At 35.3% G+C, this 27,351-nt stretch overlaps 1 protein-coding gene across 1 annotated transcript in view; it reads right to left on the minus strand.

Annotated features, from left to right (window-relative positions):
- The window catches only part of LOC127941785 (rho GTPase-activating protein 24), a 90,223-nt gene that overhangs the window by 54,293 nt on the left and 8,579 nt on the right, over positions 1-27,351 (minus strand). Inside the window, exons 2-3 of the mRNA XM_052537182.1 lie at positions 20,568-20,776; positions 3,593-3,680 (exon numbers count right to left, since the gene is read on the minus strand). Coding sequence (XP_052393142.1) covers positions 3,593-3,680; positions 20,568-20,756 — 277 coding nt within the window. The 5' untranslated portion in view covers positions 20,757-20,776. The remainder of the gene's footprint in view (positions 1-3,592; positions 3,681-20,567; positions 20,777-27,351) is intronic.

Raw genomic sequence — 27,351 nt, forward strand, 5'->3', positions numbered from 1 at the left:
CCTTGTTTGTGATGGGTTTAATTGGTTTTGTCTCATCGCGCCGTGACACACAATAATGTGTTTTTTGAACTTTGAACCGCAGAAACACATCGCATTACACCAAATACACAACATAAATGTTCTTTTTAGCAACACCATATGAACAAAAAAAGAACAAAGCAAACAAATAAGAGAGAAAAAAGTGAGAGAAAGAAAGGAAAAAAAGAATAGAAAGAAAAATGAACGAAGGAATGGAGGACTGAACAAACAAGTGTACAAACATGAGCAATTGAAAGAAAGAAAGAAAGAAAGAAAGAAACTACTGAACAAACAGTGGAATAATCAAATAACTCAACCGGACACTGTACAAACAAGCAAACAAAAAATGTGAGCAGAAGCAGAAAGAGAGAAAGAAAGAAAGAAAGAACAACTGAATGTAAGAGTGAAGGAACTATTGAAATAACACAGGGCAATCAAATGAGTCAATGGAGGACTGAATGAACAAGCAAACAAACAAAAGAACAAATGAAAGAACAAGTGGAAAAAAATAAATGAAAAAGAAACAAAAGAGAAGAATAAACAAAAGGACATCTGAAAGACAGAAAAGAAGAAACAAAAGAAAGCAATCAACCCGTGGGATTTGTGTCAGTCTCAGTTGAAGATTCTGCAGGTGTTCTAGAAACCACACAGTACAGATTCACTTCAACATCTGCAGGTTTCTGCATCTTGAACTCTCACTGACTCCCACTCAACCTTCATGATGAACACACAAACCACTACATACAAACTCAACTGTTCACCAGCTATTCCTGCAGAAAGAGAAGTAGAAATGCTCTTCAACCTAATTCAACTTGCAAGTTTTCCTTGCTTGCGCAAACTCTTAGCTTGACTTCTCTCAGTTCTCCATTATTACCCGGATTCACTGGACGTCAGTGAGTTATAAATAAATTAGAGATTGATAAATAAAGGATCAGTGAGTAAACAGTGGTCCAGATGCAGATATGATTAAATATTATGAGGAAGGAGTCTCATTTTCTGTCTGGCCTGGAGTTTATGAAACAATGCTGTCAGTTTAGTGTTTGTTTTCATTTGCTTTTCCAGAAAAATCTGCTGTCGTATGATCATTGTGCACTGCCAAGCCAGGTCTGAAATTTCATTCTGGTGTTCGCTGGGCCAGAAAAGTAATTATTCGCATTATTATGAAGGTAGATTTGTCTGCGTGATAGAAACATATTGCGAGCTGTTGGACTACAGCAACAGATGGAGCAAAATTGAACCCTACATATTAAAACTTTCAAGAAAGGTTTTAATTAAAATCCAATTTTGCCTTCATGAGGTTTTCTCTTGTTGGTCTGAAATCCAAAAACAGACCTGTGAAATTGGAAAGAGTCCAATTACTAGACTCCGGAATCTTCTAAATGAACATTTAGACCTGACAGACATATAACGTCACAGAATGAGAGCGATTCAGTGAATCAATTCTTCTGCATATCCCAAAAGACAACTACAAGTGAGTATTTTCATCAGGGAGTCAACGAATCATTTATCCAATTCATTCAAAACACTGATTCGTTCAAAAAAACGAAACGAGTGCCAGTATTTGAATAACTGAATCAAATAATTCATTCAAATCCATTGATTCATTCTGAAACAGAGACAAAATTAATAAGTAACCATAATTCATACTGTGCAATATCATTTTGTAATGCCCGAATCCATTTAGCATAACTACATTAATAGATTTTATTTTTAACATACAAAATAGTATGGATTTTTTGTCCATAATTTTTATATCAGTGCAAACAAAAAGTATATTTATCCACCGCTGAGCCAATGGTACACACAGAAACAACCAAATTAACAGACGACAAGAGAACTCATTTGAAATTCAGTCCATGTTATATCTACACAAAACACTCCCATCTGTATTTCTGAAGGATGAGAGGAGATTAAATGCACATTTAACAACCCTCTTTTATGAACTGAGCTGTACAACATTACCTCCAAAAAGCCTTTTTCAAGGGACAAGCAATTTCATGTCATATGCAGCAAAAAAAGAAAAAAAGAAACCTATGCTTAAAACAGCCTACTCCAGAATATTGCTGAGATGGACTATAGAATAAATGGAATGAAGATGATAAAAGGCTAATGTATGGAAAAGTGCATATAAGCATGGGATCACTCCTAAACGCCTTCATCTAAGACTGACATGCTGAACAATGGCTCCGGTTTCTCACAGTCAGCTGGCAGGACAGTTGGAGCCGTGCTGCGATTCCAAAGCGCTAAAAACGTGCTATAAATCTCAGTTTCTGCTGTTTTCTGGCACAGTGCGCACACTCTCACGGCTGTCTGCTGGGGAAACACGGGACAGGATTTCAGCACGTAGGCCAAAGAAGCAAAATACCTGGAGCTATCCGTTAGCATTCCCATTTATCTCAACTGCAGTTGCTCATCTAGCACGTAGTCACTCATTTGTGATGATTCTGGCGACAGATACAATGTGGCATTTACCGGCATGACTAATAAGAAGACCGTGATGACAGGGTCAGTAGGCAGTGATCCGTGTCATATTAATCGACTCTGCAAAAAGGCCCTATTCATGCAAATGCCACAGTGTCACCGCAGATAAAGGTCCAAGGCTCTGCAATGGTTCTCAAATTAAAGTTACAAAGACCTAAAATTAGTTTTTGCCTTCTACAAGGTCACAAGCCTGGAAACAAAGACACAGTGTGCTCACGTGCGTCACCAAACACAGATGACAACAAACACGGCTCATTCCATCAAAGAAGGTAATGTGCATGTCATAGTAAAAATCAAGTGCATTTAGTGTCTAGCAATATATCTACAGTAAATATGATACAATTCTATTATATATATGATTTGGCAAACTGACCCAAATCAGTGTTGTTTGTAAACCCGATATAACTTGTTGATATAGTGTGAGTGTGTGGTATCCCAGTTCCAGCTGTTTATGTGTGTCTGTTATTTGTTGCACTCATTTATTTAGCTTGAAGCTCAGGCGTGTAAGTTATCAGAGTGTTCCCCAGAACTGAACAGTTTTACTGAGTTTAGTTGCAGTTCTGTTGCTCTTCAAACACTCATCTGTTCTCAGTGATTCATCATTCACTGCACGAGAGGGACATCTGTGTTTTATCTGAACCCTCTCCAAACACAACCAGAGCCCGGAGAGAGAGAGAAGAGTGTGGTCTGTAAACCAATTACAGCAGGTGGCACATCCAGCGCCATTCATCACTAAACTACATTTGGGAGAGAACAAATTACCCACGAACTTGGATAAAGAGGGATTCATTTGGAAACACGTGAATTGGTTTACATGACAAGATGCCTAGAAGATTTCGAAATGAGCATTGTTTACAAATGCAAGAGACTGTTCCGCTAAAATGACACAGGTTTCCCGTGATGTGTTTGTGTCTGGAGCATCAGGATTCAGCTGTGTTTGTCAGAGAAGTGCCCAGCTTCGATCTGTTCTCTTTAGTGTGTATGTCTTTGAAGACCTCTCGTCAGTGAGTGAGGTCACTGCGGTCCCATCATGAAAGCTAAAGGAAGTCTGCATTGGAAAAACAGACATGGTAAAAAGACGCTTTCTCCTTACCTGGGATGACTTCAAATAGGAACTTTCCGCCTTCCTCCCCATTGCTGGGATGTTCGGTGACTCTGTTGCCAGGTAGGAAAATGGTGCCCTAGAGGAACCAAAAAGCCAAAAGAAACTAGTCAGACACAAACTGCTGAGGAAAGCAAGACGTACGAGGAAAATAAATCACGGTAAGAAAAAGCTTGGGTGCACTGGAGAATAGGAAGGCTAAAATGTGAAAAATGCCTTTCTTTAGACTTACTTTTCAGTTGTATATTTTGTATACACACACACACAGACATATATATATATATATATATATATTAGCTTTTATATAATTAAAATGCCCTTTTAAAAGCTAAAATTATGTCCAAATTATTTTTCCTTATTATATTATTCTATATAATTTAACTTAATATAAATAATTACAAAATATTTTTATATACAAATTATATAATTTTTTTACATATAAATAAAACAATCTAAATATATTTTACTTTTAATATATTTAATATATTTTATTTAACTATCAAATTATATATACACACATTAATATGAAGTCCAACTTATTTTCCATATATTTTTTACAATATAAAATATTTACAGCTTGACATCATATATAGATGTAAAATGTCTATCAAAATACTATATCAAAAAATATTTCTTTCATACAAAGTAAATTTAAATAACTGAAAAAAAAATTCCAAAGTCCAACTGTGCCCAGAGTTGAATTGAAAGTCAAAAGGGATAAGAAATGTCCATGATGGAAACTCATCATCTCATCATCTGGACATTAGCTGTAGTCAGAAAGCAGCGATGCCAGTTCAGGGGTTACAGATGGATCCCTCGGGGGTCTGTATGACAGAGCACAGGAGCCATTAGAGTCGACAAAGCTCTTGTTATTATGTAGAAATCGGATCTTAAGCAGCACTTCGGCTGCTGTGGGTTTATAGATCAGTGTTTGACACGCTGGATGAACTGCTGCCTTAAATAGACACAACATCATCACGGACCATGTTACAACCAACAGCGGACTGGTAAAGCAGCCTGATTTCACCCATCGCTCTCATCTGTCTGTCTCTTTATCCTCCCAGCATCTCACCATCCTCTATTAATGGTTTCTTTTATTTCATATGTCTTTCTCTGTGTGTCATTTTTCTTGCATACTACACTATAATATATATATATGTGTGTGTGTGTGTGTGTGTGTGTGTGTGTGTGCCTCAGAGGTTGAGGGGAATTTCAAGCATTTTTTAATGCCAGGTGTTACTTCATCCTCTTATTTAAATGACAGAATCATGATATGGTTGACTGACAGTCACACATGGTCAGATGGCACAATGCACACTATTGAAGCAACACGTGCTGAGTGAGCTTTCATATGTATCTTTATAGTAGCATTACAGTATGTCCTAGCACTCTGGGGTTATTTAAAGTATGCAGTGGAACAACTGCAGAGGTCTAAAGCAGTCACCTTTGAAGGAGAGTATTTGATATCTGCTCTACAGAGGGGCTTAAAAAGCACATTTTCATTGGGAGAGAGAGAGAGAACAGAGTTCAGTTACATCCTTCTCAAGTATCAGTGCGTATGTTTAGCATCCAGTATCCTGACGTGCCCGGAAACAGAGAAACTGCAGCTGGAATTGCTTGCCAGTTCAGTGCTGAACAGGGTATGGATCTGAAAACGACCAAGCCTCTCATCAGCAGAAATAATCGTAGGCTAGGCTGTGGAACGTGTTGTGTGGGGAGAGGAGAACTGGTTCAAAGCTCACCTTAGTGATAAGAGCAAGTTTAATTTATTTGGGTTTAAAGGGAAACATTTTGTTCGGGGTCAGACTGGGGAAAGTCTGAAGCCTAAGTGCATAAAGAAGTCAACATGAAATACCTTCACTGCAATGTCCCAATCAGTCAGCAAATTTCCTGCAAGACAATACGCCAGTCACATTGCAAAACAGGTAAAGTTCCTTGAAGCTGAAAACATAATGAAATGGCAGACCCAGAATCCTGATCTAAACCAGATTAAAAATCTCTGGAAAATTTTTGATGACAGAATTATGGCTAAGAAACCCACTACAGTTGCTGAAATATGTAAGAGACCGAAAGCAGAAAGGACCAAGATCACACCAGCGCAGTGTGAGAAACTAGTGACATAGTGACATGACATTCAGCCAAGTATGGTGACCCATACTCAGAATTCGTGATCTGAATTTAACCCATCCAAAGTGCACACACACAGAGCAGTGAACACACACACACACACTGTGAACACACACTCGGAGCAGTGGGCAGCCATTTATGCTGCGGCGCCCGGGGAGCAGTTGGGGGTTCAGTGCCTTGCTCAAGAGCACCTCAGTCGTGGTATTGAAGGTGGAGAGAGCACTGTACATGCACTCCCCCCACCCACAATTCCTGTCGGCCCGAGACTCGAACTCACAACCTTTCAATTGCAAGTCCGACTCTTTAACCATTAGGCCACGACATCCCACTAGTGCTGTCCTGTCGCCGCAGATGTCCTGAAGTCATTCAAAGCAGGGTACTCTACACTTCGTACTTATTTGCGATGCTTAATATTTCACAATATTACTGTTTTTACTGTATTTTGATTAAACACGTGCAGCCTTGGGGATCATAAGATGTCTTACATGTCTATTTGTATGTCTAAATACTATACTTTTCTATTTTTGTTAAGTTCAGATTCCTGACTGTAAATATAAGCAATATAATAAGGCCTCTCTATATTACTTGTCAGCAAGTCAGGGTTTTCATAAAGAAATCATAAACATGCAACAGCATCCGTAAATGTCACAAGCCAGTTGTCTTTTTTAAGACTTCATAGAGTCTTTAAACCATTCGTATCAGTTTACTATGATATATGACTGTCTATACAAGACCTTATAAAAATACTTAGTCTAGATTGTAGGGTTCCTAAATGTAAGTGGTGCCTTTCATGGTAATACAAACTTTGTGAAAGTTGAAAAGCAGCCGAATATGATGATCATTACACAATGACCTCTTTCCCCCGGGCTTTTAAAGCCTCTCTGCGTGTGATGCAGTGATTTGCTTCTGTTAAAAAACTTCCTAAAGCTTTATGAGATCTGAAAGCAGCATCCTGCTCCTGATGAAGTTGAACTCAAACTCAAGCTTCTTATGCGACAGAAACCATACCTGCCGCCCCCATGAGGAACACTGGTGGGGCTTGTGAAGACCCACAGTGAGGCAGGTCAGCGGTTTGATGTGGGCAACGGTTCCTGTTATAGAACCGGAGGCTTGAGGGTGGGTTGCTAAAGACATGGACTTTCAATTAAAGGCATTTTTGTTGTCCCCATAGGCCTTCCATGTGTAAAACATGCAAAGACATATCATCAAAAGGCAGGGAACAAAACCCCAGCCCATTCCAGAGCAGAAGAGCCATGTGTCTTCCTTGGCACACTTCCTTCCTTACTCTACACTCTGTGCTCTGGTGAACAACAACAATGATCATGATACATAGTGGAGTATGGCCCAAAGCAATTATTCATGCATGACAACTTCCATATCAGAACATTTTCACTGTAATAATATGATCTACATTTGGCCATGTTTTGTTTAAAAAAGCATTGACCTATATATTTCAAAGTTTACAACAATAAGGAGGCATTTACATTAAAACGTTGGCCAGTATGATGTGTGTTATGGCTAATAGCTGATCAATAGAAGGAATTTAAAGGAAAAGGAAAAATAAATAAATACATTAATTAATTAATTATTTTGAAGCTGCGGAAATTATTACATCTAACAAACTACACGTTTAAGTATATTTAACATAATTACTATGATATCAATATAATAACATTAACATTATAAATAATGAATGTATGTTTTTATAAAATATATATGGTAATAATAATTATGTATTATAACAGTATATTATTAATGTAACAATATTATAATTATGTATCGTAACATACTATTGTAAAACTAATAAAATATTTAGACTAATAATGTTTACTATTTATAATAAAATATGAATAAATGAATATTTAAATTCAATATTGTTTTAAATGTAAAATATAATAATTATACTAAGAAATTATAATAAGAAATAATTATAAAATAACTTGATGTCATTATGTATATACTTTTTTTCTGGAGAACTGCAAGAATGATTACATTGTTATTAAATAAATAATGATTAACTTTAAGATAAACCCAGAAATAATAAAATTAAGGAAATAAGCATGAACATATAGTGTAGTGATTCAGTTATCTTTCTCATGCCCAATGTCTATTAAGTGAAATTATAATATATATATATATATATATATATATATATATATATATATATATATATATATATATATATATATATATATATTATATATATAAAAATGTAAGAATAAAAAAAATAAAATAAAAATAAAACATACTATTATTATCTTTTTTTTTTTTTTTTTTTTTTTATGGCCATTAGTGGAACTGTTCTTTTTGCGTACAAAATGGCGTAGTTACTAAACCTACCACCAGCGGCTTAACCATTCTAACCAGCCAAACCTTTAAGCTGTGGATTCCCACGGTCACTGCTTTGGGGCAGCAGTTCATCGCTCAGCAAGGTGTTGCACCTCTCTGACCTCTGACCTCTGAGTCCTGGCTGTTTTATTGCTCCCTCATTAACACCTCAAGCCAGACCAGGACAGTTTGGACTTTGACACAACCAACCAGAAATGTACTGCATCAAAGACACTACCACATGCATTCTGTGTGATCTGGACAGCACAGGACTAGAAACTGTGGGAAGAGGAAATGAGATATTGGGTCATTTGCCCCAGATTGCTATGCCGCGTTGAGCTATAGGCCAAAGGTTAGCTTAATATCATCTCAGGAATTTCCCTCCCTGCTTGAGAGAAAAATAGAGAAGCAGAACAAAAATGATTTGTTATGTCACTACTGTTTATCTTTAATTAAAGTCCCAATGGTCCCAAAACGAAGTTAGTTTCTCAGAAGCTTGCATACAGAGCCGGCGGGTATGTGGGAATCCCCCCTAGAGACGCAAAAATCCAGTCCCAGATCGGATCAGAAAAGCTTGCATCATTTCTATATCAACCAGCAGAGACTGATGGTAAAAGACCAAAGGGAACAGGAGGATATAAAACAAGCTACAACCCAGTACTTAAGCCTGAAGTACTAAACGGTCCCATGGAATTAATTAAAGGAAAGCCATTTGCTGTGGAACGGTCCCATTAGGTGAACGTTTGAACAATTTAACCTTAACTTTTCCTGAGAGGGTTGCCCTCACGTCTTGTTCATTAGTGGCCGCTGTATGTCCTGCAGCACTTTTTCACACTTAGAGGCCTCATTCGCTCTCCTTTCTTTCTTTTTGCTTTTTAATATGCAGTCTTTAGCCTGCGGCGAGTGCAACAGATGTACGCGTATCCAGGTGAAATCAGCTGCTTATAATGCAAGTCTTATTCTCTTTTGTTCGCAGAAAAATGAAAGTACGTCCAAGAGACTGCAGCTGTAGAAAGAAATAAACAGCCATTTGGGCTGTGGCAAAACATTAGGCATTACAGACTTGGTAATGTTGCTAGCAAGTGGATATTACTTTTAAAATACAGTACATTAGTATCTTGTTTCTTAAAAAGAGGAGCCAATTTCTATACCTTTTTATGGAAGATAAAACATTCTTATTATTATCATGTTGTTACTTTTGAAGGTTGTAGGTTCAAATGGAACTCTTTGCAGTTAAAACCTCTAGACAGACTGTCCCAGGTTCAGGAAAAGCAAATTACTTGAGGATTTCTCCACTCACAAAAACGAAAAAAGTCCATTTGCAGACCCATTACGATCCTGACAACTTTCAACTCCAACATCTGCTACCTCACCAACTCCCAGAAATAAAAGCTTCCACGGGGTAGCCACAGGTAAACTTCATTACCCTCACCGCAGTTTGTGGTCGTCTAACAGAAAGCAGGTGGGAAATGAGCTAGTGTGCCCAGTGTTTAAATCAAAAAATAATTCTGAGATGGACGGCATCCATCTAGCTGTTTTGACTGCCCACAATTGAGTTGCATGATAAATGTGCTTCTCTATTTTTTGCTGAAATTTGTTCTGTGCCGCTGAGGCGACTAAACCTAATTACTGGCAGTAATATTATAAATGCCCTCAATGGCAGACCTGATGGAATCAGGTTTGGCGGCTGGTGTACCTGTAGATAGGGGGTCTACAAACAAGCATACTGCAGCAGTTCAGAAACGTGATTAACCTCAACTTTCCATTACCGACATCCTGACCAATTAACTATTTTCTTCTGTGGGATGCTCTATATACAGTATGGCAACAGAGATATAAACCACACTGTGTGTGTGTGTGTTTGTGTGTGTGTGTGTGTGTGGGAGAGAGTCTTTCTGTGAATAAGCTGAAAAAAAAAAAAGTTTACCAGGGCTTACCAAGTATGCTTTTTTTCATATAAATATGCAAATACAGTAAAAAAAATTTGAAATATTAATACATTTTAAAATACTTGTTTACTATTTTAATATATTTAAAAATGTAATTTATTTCTGTGATGCAAAGCAGAATTTTTTTTGCATCATTGCTCCAGTCTTCAGTGTCACATGATCCTCAGAATGCTTTCATATATTAATTTGTAAAAAATAATGGCTGATTTTAAGTTTTTGGAAATAAAAGGGAAGTTTATGCTGCATTAAAATGACTCACTTTTGCTTTGAAGTGCAAATGTATTTGTCATTTCCAGCAGTCCGTTTAATATAGAGCGTACATTTAGCCTGTTCCTCTAATAAAACCTTACTTGCTAGGTCTACATTTATTCATTTAGCAAATCCTTTGGAATAAATGCTGCTAATAACCTGGTTTTATTAGCGTGCTAGGCTAAATGTACTGTACGCTCTATAAACTGTCTGCTGGAAACTCTACATGTGAGTCATGTTAATGAAGCACAATCATTTTCCTTTTGTTTGCTAAAAGCTCTAATGGCAGAGGTTTTGTGTTTTAAAATATTGAGAATGAATCAGCAACATAAAAGTGTGTGATTTCTTCAATGCTAAATCAGGTTCTATCCAGGTTTATTACACACAGCCACTGCACATTATTGTTTAAAACACAGGAACCTACCAGCATCTAAAACAAAAGAGACTTTAGATATTTATTGGATCCAAAAATCGATGTTCATTTAGGCTGCAGGAACAGGAGAATTACTCATCGACCTCAAATCTTTTTTTTTATATTTCAGAGTCCCAATTTTAATCAATAATGACACAGAGAGGCAAAATGTCAAATTGCATGCTAGCCTAGCATACCAATGACAAATCATGAATAATATGAGACATAAAAGCCCACATGATTCATTTTAAATGCACTATTTGCTGGCTGAGCTTTGCTCGGAAAAACCTGAAGTCTGTGGGAATCTTCATGTTCATTGTTTTGTTGTGTTCAGCGAGGTACAAATTCACTCCGAGCACAAATCTGCTCTAGCTTAAGTGGATCTTTTCATAGCTCAGAGTCAAAAAACAGCAGGATCCCTCAGGGTTAAATAGATTGGCCACCTTCAACTTTTCCTTTCCACTAAAAAAGATCTCTGTTCCAAAGCTTAGTGTGCGGCTTCAGTGCCAACCACAACATAGAACAGTGTTCCTCACAGGAAACTTGACCAGCACTCGCCGCTAACCTGCTAACGTTAGCATGCTCCAGTAATGACCCAGCAACAACAACTACAATTACGAAACACACATAAAGAGTAAGAATGTTAATTACCGACTAAAATCCAGTTTTTCCTGAGAAAATGCAAGCTGAGATTGCCTTATATTTTAAAATGGGGCACTGTTTATTAGTAAAATAAGTACACGTTGCCCTATGTTTCATTTTTAGTTCAAGTTTAAGTTATTTTGTTGTGTTTTTTTCTTCATTTTATATATATATATATATATATATATATATATATATATATATATATATATATATATATATATATATATATATATATATAGTGTTTATTTTTAAATGAAAATGTGAAATTTTTTATTGGCAAATAGTTTGTAAGTTTGTTATTTTTTTATATATGTTTTATCATGTATTTATTGTTTTATTTATTGTTTGTTTTAGTTTTATTTTCAGTTTTAGTTAACAATAATAACACTGCTTCACACATTTGCCAGCTTTTTCATGGTTCCAGTCGTACAATGCACCTACAAAAAAGCGGAAAATAGATATGCTAATGTTTCCTGCAGTGGTTGTGCAGTTTTGCTCTTCAATTACTGACCAAAAAATAAGCACTTAGCTACTATAGGAAGCTGTGTGTTTGCATTCTTAACACTGATATGATTTGTCTAGTGAAAGCAAAGTTAATTAGATTGTAATGCAGAGTAGTTTATAATCATATTAGTCACTAAGTACTTTATAAAGCCAATTAGTTTGCTTAGCTCAAAGATAAAATGCAAATGATCTAAAAAGAACAACAAACGTAATGGAGATGATTCCTTTGGCTAGAGTTTAACAGCCTGAGCACCGGATGCTTAAGCTAGTTGCTTTGTTGGTGTTCCACAATTTTTTTTTTCTACCACTAATAGGATGATGAAGGTAAACTCTATTTACATAAAGTTCAAAATTTACTCAACTATTCAAGATACTGTAGATTAATTTGTTTCATCATCTGAACAGATCTGGAGAAAATTAGCTTTACATCACTTGTTCACCAATGGATCCTCTGCAGTGAATGGGTGCCGTCAGAATGAAAGTCCAAACAGCTGATTAAAAACATCACAATAATCCAGACGACTGCAGTCCATCAATTAAAATGCCACTTAAATGTCCAAAATAACACTTTCTCCAGTAAAAATGTGCATCCTTTGATGTCCCGTCACATCAAAATAACATATAACATATAATAACATTTCGGGCTGTTTGCTGTTGTAAAGTGTTAATCTGAGCATATTTCTCTCCTGATTCAGACAGACTGGAGTTGTGTTGATTAATGTGGTGTTTTTATCAGCTGTTTGAACTCTCATTTTGACGGCACCCATTCACTCATCTACATCTTAGATCATGGCTTTACGGGGAGTTAATTCTCAGCAATTCTCCTTTTAGACTAAAAGATCTTTATTTTGACTAATAAAACTTTGAAAGCACCTTAAACGTTGCAGCTATCATACATTTTATTTATCACAACGTCTTGTTTTCTGTTGGCTGTGTGCAAGAATCAACTTGGAAATGTGTAAAGGATTCTTTTGATTGTCATGGAAAATAACACTTCAGTTTCTAGAACAACATATTCAGATTTCAGTTCATATTTCGCCTTTTCAGATCAGTTTTCGCAAGTTATCATTTAAACAATATGCATGAATTCTCTGCAGTCTGAAATATTGCTTTTGAAATGAACAATTGTGTTTACTGTCGTTTTACAGTGTAATCAGATGAGACTCATTAAAGAGGAATATTTTTTATGGTGATTATACACTGCGCAGTAAAGTTATAGGGCCACACATTTTGTTCACCGAAGGATGGATGGTGACAAGATTTAAGGAGCGCAAGCACAGAGGACATAAAGAAGATTACAGAAATATGACATAAAAGTTGCAGCCGTAACATCAGTCTGCACAGAATACTAATTACTGCCATATCTAATGCTTGAGAGAGGACTCGAACTACAGGACTCGAACTACAGCTGATGGAGAGGATAATGAGAGGTCACCTGTCACAAATCCCTGGCATATTACAGAGGAGAACAGAGACTGGGAGATACATGCATAAACCTTCAATCTTTCAGGATGTCATCTAAATTTGGCAAAGTCCTGGTCTGACATATTCAAGGACAAAGAACAAGATTAAAGTGTTACATCCCTTGCGAACAGATTCTTTTCGACATTGTTTTTCATCCTGCTTTGTAACTAATACCTCAGACATCATTTAGCAAGCAGTGAAAGGTGCTCAGCTCTCCGGATGACCTCTGATGTCTCCGAGTACAGTGGAACAGGAAGTGCACGAGGAAACAGTGCCAGCAGGTCATTTAGGACACATCAGACGCTGCTGTGCATATAATCACTGTGGGATATACTGTAGTTTCTACAGCTACTGTTGCAGTGGGGTGCAAACAGAATCTCACATGAATACGAAGTCATTATTTTGAATTATCTCTGGAAAGTCAAATTAAAAAATATATAATTAATATATTTTTATATTAAAAATAATATATTCTTTTTTTAATAAATAGTAAATATACATACTAATTAAGTGTAATGAATGGAAAAAAGATCACTGAATGCAATAAAGCAAAAACAAATATCAAACCTTAAAATGAATGAAATAAGTTTGCAAACTGTAAAAAAAACAACAAAAATAATAAATAAGTCATGAAATATAACTTTTTGTTCACAAAAGCTGAATAATAATAATAAAGTAAAATAATAAAAGGAAATATTATTCTTAATTGTCATATCATTATAATTATATAGAAGCTTATTAAATAAAATATAATAAAGGAAAACTAAAATAACAACATTTTCATATTTAAAAAAAATCTATATAAATACAAATTAAATATAATGATTGACGAGTATAACTAAATCCTCAAAATGTGATGATTGAGGCAAAAAATGTCATAAAATATCAATAAATATCAATAACTAATTGATAAAAATAAAATAAATATTTTTTGCCAACATTTTCATATTTTTTCAGTATAATATTATTATTATTATTACATTTTGTCAAATTTGGCACCATTTATTCCTCCAGACAAATAAATCATTCATGAAAATTATTTATTTATTTTATAGACCAGTTTAATGGTCTGTGTTTTATATCACACAAAAATCCCAAAAATAAAATGATGAAATTATAATATATATATATATATATATATATATATATATATATATATATATATATATATATTTAAAATTAAAATAAAATAAGATGACATTTTGCCAGCTTTAGATTAAGAGGTTCACTGATCCTAAAACAGGTATTCAGATCTCAGTGTCATCCCAACACGTCCAATTATTACACTTCCAGCTGAATTATAATAATCATGAATACAGCTAGGCATACAGCTAATCAAAAGCCCCTTTATGAACATCTATCTATACAACCACATATGTTGATTCCCCGCATGGCAGCAGATGACCTTTGACCCTGTCAGCAAATGTGACAGATGCACACAACACTGCACTGTTGCGATGAACCCCATGTGTGAACTTAACGCCGCTGATGCAAATGCACAAAGACTCTCTCTATCTCAAGTTCAATGACTCTATATGGTGAGAATATGATCCTGTCCATGTGTGCGTGTATGACGTCACAAGGCCACGCCTCCTTAGGGAACATAAGGAGGCAGATGTTCATGCACCGGAAAGAGAGACAGCAATTGAACTAATGAGGCAGGTAACTAATGGAGCAATCGCTTTGAATGAAGACGCTTATTAACAGCCACTTTAATGATAGTGCTTTATCACCTCTTGTGGCTCTGTTGCATTCTGGGACGTCATAATTATACTTCCCTTCCCTCCTCGACTACAAACTGATGAATTTTGTGATTTATTCTGACAGTATTTCTTGCCTTGTGTGTGTGATATAACTTTGGTATAACTTTTTTTCTCCTTTTTCTTCTTTTTTGGTTCCGATGTTGCAATCCATTGGTTAGCGGTGCATCTTTCTGTTCACTGTTTGACAGGTCGGGGAGATTGTGGGCTCTGTGCACAAACTGTCTCTGCGTGCCCTACTTACAGACAAGTTTTCCATCTCTAAAACAAACTCACCTAGTTGTTTGTGTGGTAGAGAAAATAAAAGCAGCGGTGAACATGCTGTAGGTTAGATAGTTGAGATTAATGCACCTGTCTTTGGTTCACTGCTTGCCTTTTTTAGAAAAAAAAGGAGAGATAAAGGATCTTTTGAAATAAAATTATCCAGCTAGTGTAACACTCCCTCCCCAGCTGGCATGTGAATTATAACTTTAACGGATGGTAAACTTCTTTTCAAAGAATTTATATTCATATTTAATAAATAAATCATATATATCCTCATTATAAATACACTTTTATCAAGCACAACACAAATCATTTTTAGGCACCAGTGCCGAATCTTCAAACAAATAAATACATAAATAAAATAATGGCGATATATTTTGGCATATGTAACTCTATAATAAAATGTGTAATATGTTTACAATAAAATACATCATTTATATATTTTTGAATTATTATAATCTAATGTTAATGTATTATATTGTAGTAAATAAAATGTGTAATAAAAAATAATTCATTTGGTAACGCATCTTCAAATGTTCAGTGTCAGGTGTTTTTTTTTTTTTCTTTTTTTTTTTGATGACTAGAAATATGTTGAAATATGCCAAAAGACATTTTAGTACTCTTGTTTGGTTTGTGCATGTCTAAGAGAGGTGCATCTTGGGAAGATTTTTCAGGAACTTTCAACCTTTTAGTGTCATTTTTCTTGCTATCTAAGAAGACATGCATGGGGAAGCAAAGCAAAGAGCGAAGTCTTATAGGGCAAAGGCATTTTTACAAACTTTTCTCACGTCAACATCTTGTGACAGCTTTCACAAAATCGATGGCATAAGATCAAAAGCAGCTCTGACTGTAAAAGTTTGCATGTAAGCAGATTGTACAAAGACTTTGAAGCAGGAGCATTTTATTTACTGTTTGATTCTGTCAATACGCTGAGCTGAAGTCATGCTGATTCTTGTGAAAGCCACCAAAAGACTAAATAGCACCATTTCATTATGTTCAACTGAAGAAACTGAATGACTTTGGTATTTCAACATGACAGGTCAATGTGTTTCATCATGTTGTGTCTTTAAGTAAAAATAGCAATCTTGGGAAACACTTTCTGCTTTATATTTTAAAGCAATATAATACAAATTGTAATCCATCTTTTCATAAATAATAGTAAACCGTAAAATACATACTTTATTTCATTATTAAACACATAATATAACCCATAATAATTGGGCGTTGTTCATCTTTCTTAATACAATATTCAGATATTTATTAATTAGAATGTAAAGACTGAATAAAGTTTATTATAATTTAAAATAAAATAAAATTATGTATATCATATTTTAAAGATTATGAAATATAATAATTTAAAGATTACTAAAATAAAATGGTGTATATTTAAGATAAAGATATTATATTATAATAAATATAATAAAATGTTAAATATAATATAACAAAATAATGCACAGCACTACTCATATCATATATCAAAAATAAAAGAGGTTCCGCCAAAATCATTATTGTATCTGGTCGGTATTGAAAAGTCAATTTTTAAATTGACGCAAAATGCGATATTCACAGTTATTAGGTCATGTTTTTTCCCCTTTTTTTTTCAAACCGTGACTTTTTTTTTTTTTTTTCAGAATGCCATATATGCTCAACTAATCACAGCGCACCATTCCACGCACTGTAAGCGGTAAAAACCAATCACAGCGCACCATTCCCCGCACTGTAAACTGTAAAAACCAATCACAGCGCACCATTCCCCGCACTGTAAACAGTAAAAACCAATCACAGCGCACCATTCCCCGCACTGTAAATGGTAAAAACCAATCACAGCGCACCATTCCCCGCACTGTAAACAGTAAAAACCAATCACAGCGCACCATTCCCCGCACTATAAACGGTAAAAACCAATCACAGCGCAGCATTCCCCGCACTGTAAACGGTAAAAACCAATCACAGCGCACCATTCCCCGCACTGTCAACAGTAAAAACCAATCACAGCGCACCATTCCCCACACTATAAACGGTAAAAACCAATCACAGCGCAGCATTCCCCGCACTGTAAACGGTAAAAACCAATCACAGCGCACCATTCCCCGCACTGTAAACAGTAAAAACCAATCACAGCGCACCATTCCCCGCACTATAAATGGTAAAAACCAATCACAGCGCACCATTCCCCGCACTATAAACGGTAAAAACCAATCACAGCGCACCATTCCCCGCACTGTAAACGGTAAAAACCAATCACAGCGCACCATTCCCCTCACTGTAAACGGTAAAAACCAATCACAGCGCACCATTCCCCGCACTATAAACGGTAAAAACCAATCACAGCGCACCATTCCCCGCACTGTAAATGGTAAAAACCAATCACAGCGCACCATTCCCCGCACTGTAAACAGTAAAAACCAATCACAGCGCACCATTCCCCGCACTATAAACAGTAAAAACCAATCACAGCGCAGCATTCCCCGCACTATAAACGGTAAAAACCAATCACAGCGCACCATTCCCCGCACTGTAAACGGTAAAAACCAATCACAGCGCACCATTCCCCGCACTGTAAACAGTAAAAATATACTATATCTATGCTACATCGTGTTCGTTAGATGAATCATATTTGATTAAAAAACGGGATATTGCATAGCTTGTCAGTGTTAGTGTTTTTATTAATGTCATTTATGTTTTTGTTAATACAGCACACAGCACTAGTCAACTAAATGAATGTAACATGGCAAAGATAAATGCTCTTTTGAAAAGTTGAATATAAGGGAAATGTAATTTAGGAATTTCTGTGGTTTTCATTTTGGAAGCGATGACTGATGGATGTATTCTTCAAAATGGATATATTGCGTTTTGGAACTCTTCATATAAATCAATAATAAAATTGTATAATAAAATTGCAAAGAAGCTAAATCATTGCTGAAAAAAGTAATAATACAATTATTTAATAGTCATTTAAAAGCAATGAAAATAATAAAATCTTTTTACGGATGGATGGATGGATAGACAGACAGACAAATAGAAGGTAGATGGAGGGATGATGGATGGATGTATGGATGGATGGATGGATGCTATAGCTACAGTTCCAACTGGAAACCGATGACTGACTTGTTTGTTAAGCAGTGAACAACTGTCTGTTTCTCATTAGACGGTTTCAGAATACACAGGAAATACCCCCCCCCCCCCCCCCCCACCTCAGCACAGACAGTCAAAACATGATCTGAATCTTCTGTCTGGTGTACTGTCATTGGTTTTCCCCTTAGCGCTGCAAACTGTTGCCATGGAGACCTCTAGCCCAGCACACATACATGGAACTATTTTGACTAGTTTTGCACATATGGAATAGTTTATGCCAGTGATTACACAATATGTAAAAAGCAAAAGCCGCTCTTTCATGGTTGAGGGTCTGGTTATTGTGTCAACAACAGCCTGTCATAACAGTTACTGACTCATGTCTGCCTTTCCACTCGCTCTTCAAATACTCAGCAGTGCCTCTGGAACAAAAAGCAGATCAAAATGCATGAGCATATCCTCTGTTTTGATTTTAGCAGGTCATCGCAGGTCTTATGAATTGGTATAGTCCAACTTTTAGGTATTAGGTTGATGCGTTTCTCATTTGTGCACTTGCTTTGTCATGGCAAAGCATGTCTGAGTTCACGTTCTACTGCTTTCAGACTCATACACACGTGTGCAAAGATATAAACGTTCCCACAATATACATTTTAGACCACAGAAAACACATGAATCAGAATCGATCAATAATTCAACTAGTTAGACAGAAATGTTTGTAGACTTGACCCTCAAACTGCTTTAGATACTTTGAATGGTGGCTTATGTACAAGAAAACATTTCTACAGTAGGTTACAGACAAGTCAATTCACACAAACACCAGCTTCCACTTAAAATAAAGAAAACAAATGCTTCAGACAGTTTGTTCAACAAAAATATTACATATGCATTTATTTATTATAACATTTACTATATAATATTATAAAAAATAAATATAATAATACAGGAGATATGATAATTATAATAAATTAATATTTCATTTATAAACAATAAATAAATATTATATTTTTAACATCTTTACTAATAGATGAATAAATAAAATACAAATAATAATCATAATAATAGAATATTAGATTACTAATGAGCATAACTATTAGAAATAATAGTAAATATGATAAAATAATTTCTCAAAATATTTATACTAAAGTATGATTAATACTAAAGTGATCAAAGTAAACATTATAATGCAAATATTATAATCAAATAAGCAACTATGATGATTATTTATTTGTTATTATTTATTTGTTATACTTAATTTTTTATATTAGAAAGTTATATACATTAAACAAATATTGTACATAATTATTATACATAAATCTCTTTGTTTTCATTTGTTAAACTTAATGAGATATTGCACTATTTATATGAAAAATTTTGCAAAAAATGTCATTGCAAGGGTTATTCTAACAGAAGTACTCAAAGTAGAGCACATATTAGTATTTTGATAGAAGACTGTCTCATATGTGTGTAAATATTTGCTGGGGAATTCTAGAAGAGTTTCACAGCCTGCATCCTTAAAGTATTCTAACAACCTCAAATATAGTCGTGTGAAGAACTTCAAAGCCTCTCGTTTCCTTTAAAAGTCGTATTCAGTGTCCTTTGATAGCTTTGTCAACAAAAACCCCGAATGAAGAAGCTGCCTACCCTTGAAATCCAATATCTGACTGATGACGAAACCCGTGACAAGTTCTAACAGTGCATTAAACACCAAAATTAAAGCTGAACATGGAACTTCAAAGATATAGAGGGGATGAACATAAAAATATAGACGTGAAGGTATTCTTGTGGGCAAGGAGCCCTTCTTCCTCACAGTAGATGCACAAGATGGGAGGGTTTTAAGGGAGATTTACGGAAACTTCTCAAATTCCCGCCTGATTCCATAGTAAACACATTTGTCCACCTACTCAAGACCAGCTGCATGACCTCGAGGATAAAAATCTCCATTGTTAGATGAAGAACCTTGACAAGTCATCATTCAGTGAGGTAAAAATCAGGTCACTCTCTTCACCTCTATTGTTTGCATCTTGGCATGAGATTTGAACTTGGAGAATGTTGTGTGAATGAACTGCCAACTGATGTGTAGACTTTAAACAGTGTAGTGTGCACATCTGCATATGTTTGCATGTAAAGACGCAAACTGTCAGTTTAAAAATGAGTCGAGTAAATGATGAAATCCAAAATCACCGGCGACTCACCAACGCTTTGGTCTCGTCCTCATCTTTGTAGTAGTACAGCTGGTCTCCTCGCAGGACGAACCAACGCGTGTGCCAGGTCTTCACGAAGCCTCCTTGCTTCCGGAGCCAACCGCAGCGGAGAACGTCCCGCCTGGCCGATCCACGGCCGTGATGAGGGCTGCTGCCTGCGCTACCGGCCTGCTCGTCCATGACCAAACCAACAGAACTTCCTGTACCCGAAACAGAGAGGGAGACGGGTTAGTTTTAGCATAGGATACTGAACTTAAAGCAAGGTTAGACAGGTGTGCTAATATTAATCCAAAGGAAGGATGCTAGCGCCACCCTGTTATGTCATTTTATCCATGCCCCATTTGCATTTGTCAAGATAAGTAAATATATTCAAAACATTAGTTTAGCTTCTAAGGTGATAAAGGCATTGTTCATTTATTATGGAGAAAAAAACAAAATGCTCACGTAAATATTGTGTTTACTTTATAGTTATTTGTGTAAAACAATGTAAACATAAAATGCATGTAGAAGTAATTATTATGATACATCCCTCGAAAACAAAACAAAATTCTACTTCTGTAGCATTCAATATTAATACTCAATATTATATATTATTTAAATGAATAAATAATTATAATGTTTAAATATTTGGTGTTGTGTTATTATGCAATTTTAAAGTATAGTTATTTATTTTTTAGAATTGATATAATATTGAAATTCTGCATTATAATGCAAACCTTATATTTAAAGCAGATATGATTACTACAAGAAAATAGATTAATAATAAATAATTTATTATAATAATAATATTTATTGTATTTACCTAATTTAATATTACATTTATTTACTTAATGTTATATATATAGTAAATATTTCTAGAAAACTCAACACAGCTGCATTTATCTGATATAAATATTGTAAAAGTACTCTTTTGTAAAAATGTTACAATTTCTATTTTTATTTTAATACATTTTAATATTATATATTAATTACACACACACACACACACACACACACACATATATATATATATATATATATATATGTATGTATGTATGTATGTATGTATTTATGTATGTATGTATTATTTATATATATTTATATATATATATATATATATATATATATATATATATATATATATATATATATATATATATATATATATATATATATATATATATATATATATATATATATATAAATTACTGAACTATAATAAAATATTAATAGATATTGGACTCATGGACATCCTGGATGGATGCCTACCCATCTCCTTTTTTACTTTTCTTTTTTTTTTTTGGCAAGCCAATCATCTATGTCACAGTCTGACCTCTGACCCTGCTTGTTTAGTAGAAAGTCTTTGGAGCCACCAATATTTTTATGGTTTTGTTCTGAATGAAATGATGACTGACATTAACTTTCAAAATGACCAAATATATTTGTTTTATGAGTTCAGGTAGCATTGGAAATAATCAAAAGCTCAGCAAATCTGTGGTCACCAGAGAGGAAATTACTTCAAGTGTGCTTTTAACTGATCTCCTCTACAACTCGCTCCCTCTTGCTCTCTCTCACCTTCCCAAAAGCAAACTCACTTAATGTTAGCAGTTACAATAAAATTCTGCTTTCCATGGGTCTACGAGATCACCAGACCTTCCCACAACAACAATCAGCTCAAGAGATTAAGATCACTGTCGCACACAGATCCAGGAACAATTTCACTTCTAAACAGTTGCTGAGGTGGAATTACAAAAGTGTGTGTCTGTCCGCCACAAGAGAGACAAGACAGGGAATCACCTTCTGCAAAACAGGGCAGTTGGCCAAACACCTGATGTTCATTTAAGTGACTGTCTGACATCCAGGCATGAAATCATAAAGGCTGTTTTATGTGAGTGTTTATGATTTTAGATGAAATCTTTCAGAGAAGGAGGGGCTGAAAGTGCTGCCAGACTACAATCTTCACGTTTGTGCCCATCGAGATATCAATATCATGTCACGCCTGTCAGCGGAGATTTGTAACTCGCTGCCTCAGCACATTTGTGTGTGTGGGATACCATTTCCTTTGAGTAAAATCGTTTTTCTACTTCTTCTTATCTTTCTTTCAACCTCCCATTTAACTCAAAGAGTGGCACTGAACTTTAAACTGAGGAGACATTCATCAAAACTGGCCTTTTTTTCTCAGTGCAGCTTCATTCTTTCAGAGCAGACCCAAGGGTTCCTATCTACCTAGACCGCATTTTAAGCATCGTACATGCACACTTGACTTTTCAAAATATTACACAGCAAGACTGATGCCTCATAAAAATCCTCTTTCTCAGCATATTCTACTCTGATTTTGAGTGAAATCTGCAGAATCTTGTTTGCAGTATAGTTTGGTTGGCTACTGACAATTAGTCAAAACATTCATTTAATTCTGACAAAATTCAAACATATACATATCATTTTGACAAAAAATGTCATGTAGCATTGGGTGTATCGTATTGCAGAATAGGCAATCCTAGAATACACTGCGATAATCTTAGTATTAAAAATTGGTAGAAATTTGTTCCATATAAATAAAAACAACTATTCAACCCAAAATTCTTTTTTTTTTTTTTTTTTTTTTTTTAACAAAAGGAAGATATCTCTTATGCTCACCAAGGCTGCATTTATTGGATAAAAAATACAGTAAAAAGATAATACTGTAAAATATTATTGCAACAGAACTATTTTTCATACATTTTAAAAGGATTTATTATCTGTTTTTGAGGTGACCATGCCGGATCTGCTCTAGAACTGCTATGCTCTCATGCAGAGCAAATAAATAAATAAGAGCAATGGAAGTAAACCTTTTGTTTGTGTCATAGACAGAGGTCAGGGCTTTTTTTCTCACAACGGCCTCATTAATGATTCACAGTGCAGCGCCGGAACATGTTGAGCTCCAGACAGGGTTCTGAAATACCACCCCTGCATCTAATTTCCTCAAACAGTTTCGGAAATAAACTCAGACGATGGTTTTGCTCAATGCTGACAGCAGTGGAGACCCAAAACTGGTTCAAACAGGGACACGCACACTCTGTTCTACTTTTTTTTTTCCTTTAGTGGGAAGCTGAAACTGTGTTGGTTTCAATACTTTATCCTTTTTCCCCCATTGAATACACAGAATCAATCAATATAACAAAGCAATTCATTGGTTTATTTCCCACAAATCATTGCACTGTTGGTTCACTCTATAAAGACAGGTTCCAAAAGTGGGTTTTCTGACAAAATTTTGGGTTCTCCAAAGAACCTTTCAGTAAACAGTTCTTAAAAGAACCATTTGTGAAGAACGTTTAAAAAATCTGAAGAACCAAAAATTTTGTGCAAAGAAAAGTTTCCATGGATGTTAAAGGAACCACTGACGCCCACAAATATCCTTTATTTTAAAGAGTAAAAACGCCAATTTTGGCTTCCCCAAATAACCTTTCAGTGAACCATTTTTTTCAGTGAAATATTTCCACTATATAAAAAAGTCCAATTGTACAATTGAAAGGTTGCATGTATCTTAGAACAATGGAAAGCTTCTTCATGGATCCCAACAAACATCCTTTACTTTTTCCAACCAATGGCAACTACTGCAATCACTCTAATGTTGCATTGGAAAATCTTATTAATTCTGTTGAATAGGTTCATTTGAATGATTCATGTAAATGAACTTCTTCAAAGAATGCTTCAATGATTCAAGTCACTCAGCAGCGTTTAGGGAATATTTAGTGGAATGCCTGCTGCTTATCACTATTTTTACAATAAATTAGCATGCATTCAATAGTTTTTTTAGTATTTTGTGTAAATCCATCTTGTGCAAAAGTAGCTGGACTATACATTTAGGATGTCATATAGTTTTGTTGCCTGCAGTAAAGTATTTCACAGTGAGAAAAGCAGCACTGCCACGTTGTCATAAGCACAGAGGTGGCGGTGTGTGTAAGTGTGTGGGTTACGATGAACTCCAGATGTGCTGCTTTAGCAGTCTGCTCGACTACCGTCATCTGCTTAGCAAGTGCAGGGCAGCGAAGTGTAGAGAGACCCTGCTGATGGCTCTGATGGACTGCCATCACACACACACACATAAAGATATAAACATGCAAAAGCTTGTGTTTGGAACACTACCCTTATTATATCTGCAGCATTCAATATGCAAACTCTGTGCAGTATGCAAATTTCCTCTATGCATGGGTGACGTACTACATTTGCCAAAGTACATAGCTTTTAACTCGAGCACACACTGCATGGAATACTGTATCCCAGAGTGCAAGGTACAAATTGACAATTGACATTCCATTTCCAAAAATAAACTTCAAGTAATATCAGACACATTTTTTCTTGAATTATCTATTTTGATGAATTCAAAAATAACCCCATTTACTTCCACAATGCATCTTTTTCATTTGAGCGCACAATTTCAAATGGAAAAACGTGCCTATGGTGACATTTCTGCAAAATAACCTTACATTTTATGACACATTAAAAGCTAAATGTCCTGTGAGTGATGATAAAAGTTCAGTATTTAAAAAAAATGAACACGAATCTATTAAAGTTATATTATCTTAGTTGTTGTATGTACATAATAAACCAAAAAAACTACCCTAAACCTAACCATTAGTGTTAACCAAAAATAGAGATAAAAAGCATTCACTCAAGCCACCATGACTTTTCAGCTTGCTTTTACAGATCTTTAAGTTCTCTTATTGTGACTCATGTTTCACAGGAATCTACAATTCAAATGCAATGCTGTATCAGGTGAGCTACCGAGCAAGTTTACTACATCAGAAAAGGTTTAGTGATGCAAACATCAAACATCGATAATCTTCCCCAAAATAATAATTTGTGTGAAAACAAACAAATGCTGTAGGTGTTTTATTGCCACTAGTGTTCATTTCAGCTGAAAACCGCAGTGAATTTTATGTATGTTTTTGGTACATTTCTGAGGTTGAAAATGTAGGTACACGTACGTTTTTCCAATTAGCCCAGGTTGTCCAAAATATGTTTGCTAAATACACATGATACATACCATATGAAATATGCATGTAATGAGGTCATGTGGCAATGAAGCATACAACACTTTGAAAAGTCATGTGATTGTACAATGTGTACTGTTTCGCATACTATTTTAGAAAAATATCAATGCAGTCAGCATTTCATTCAGAACACAACCGTACAAATATTGGTGGTCCAAAGGATCCACTTTGAGATTTGACTATTCTAATGCACCTGGTTTGAATGATGCTATGAATAAAAGGGAAAATGAACACAAGAAGAGTAGAACTCTGTCAGTATGCCAAGTCTATGGCTCTGTGATATATTAGTGCTTTCTGCTGTCTGTGTGGGGCGTCACTAAAGTTTCCCATCTATAAACTCCTCTCTGAAGATCCAACAGCTGTGACAGGGATGCAGGGAACACTCAAAATATCAAACACAGACTCTTACCACAATAATCAGACAACAAAAAATCTCCATTACTTATTAAAGAAACAACTTTTATCTTGCTCTCAAGCTAAAATAATAACCGGGATGCCAAATATGATTTAAAAATATATATATATATCTGTTTGTTGTTCTCATTAGCAGTGCTTGTTAAATAACCACCTAGCAACTATCTCTAGCAACAAAACAACATTCTGGCAACCATTCACATCACAATAGCAACTTAGATCTTTAGTTTGGTTAAGGACCACTCACACTTAGGAAATGTAAAAAAAAAAATATACACACACACACACACACACACACACACACACACATATATATATATATATAATAAATATATATATATATAAATAGCTGAAGCCAGCGCTTATCAAGGTTCAAATGTTCAAGGCATTTAAGTAAACATGAAAAAAGACATTACATATTATTTAGCAAGCCTTTAACCACCTAAATCACTGATTAAAAAAAAAAAGCATTTATGGCAAGTCCAAGTAATTTATCATACAAATATGATGATTTTATGACTGCCATAGTGCTAACTATGGTCCAATCTCCATAAAGTGTGCATGCTTGTTTAGAATCACCTGTCGGATGTGCTCACCTAGTTTCTTGAAATTTTGAGATTTTGGACATGCACCTTTTCTAAACCATCCCATTATAGCTACCCAAAGGTTAAAGTTCAAATATTGTTTTGATATTTATTGACAAGGCTGCGTTCCATTTCACTTTTTTATGCCCTACACTTGCTAACTTCCCTCCATCTCGTTTACTCGGATGGACGTAAGTGATTACAATGCATGATACATTGCAGACTCTCTCCCTCAGTTTCCCACTATGGGTTGAGATCATGTCCATGTAAACTTCCCTCGTCCACTCGACGAAGTGGAACGGCCTTCAAAATGGCAGCGGGGATTCCCCCGAGAGTAAGTGCTTAGTGGCTGTTAATTCTTTCAAATTTATCACAGATCTTTTGGGCCATGAGTCAAACAGGCCCACTGAGTTTCATTCTGATCGACCTCTGTTAACCTTATCTAATAGGTGCTCAAACTTCAGCCGGCCATGTTTTTTTTAGATCATATGCAAATACCCTTAAAGACATGTGCGGCACTTTGCACAGAAAGACACTGGATACCAATTGTCATGTTGATTAGACAATTGATTGTGTTGTTAAAGCCATTTTCATGTTTTGTTCATATCTTATAGCACCACCAAGTGCACCTTTCTAACTTTTTGGCGTCCCTTTGCAAACTTTAGTTCACAAAAGTAGTTTTTTTTTAAATGTCACCATTGACGATGACGAATCTGAGGCATGCTTTTCGTTATGTCATAACACATTTTGCTTCTTTAGCTTAAT

This window comes from Carassius gibelio, chromosome A21 (assembly GCF_023724105.1).
Source record: "Carassius gibelio isolate Cgi1373 ecotype wild population from Czech Republic chromosome A21, carGib1.2-hapl.c, whole genome shotgun sequence".
NCBI lineage: Eukaryota > Metazoa > Chordata > Actinopteri > Cypriniformes > Cyprinidae > Carassius > Carassius gibelio.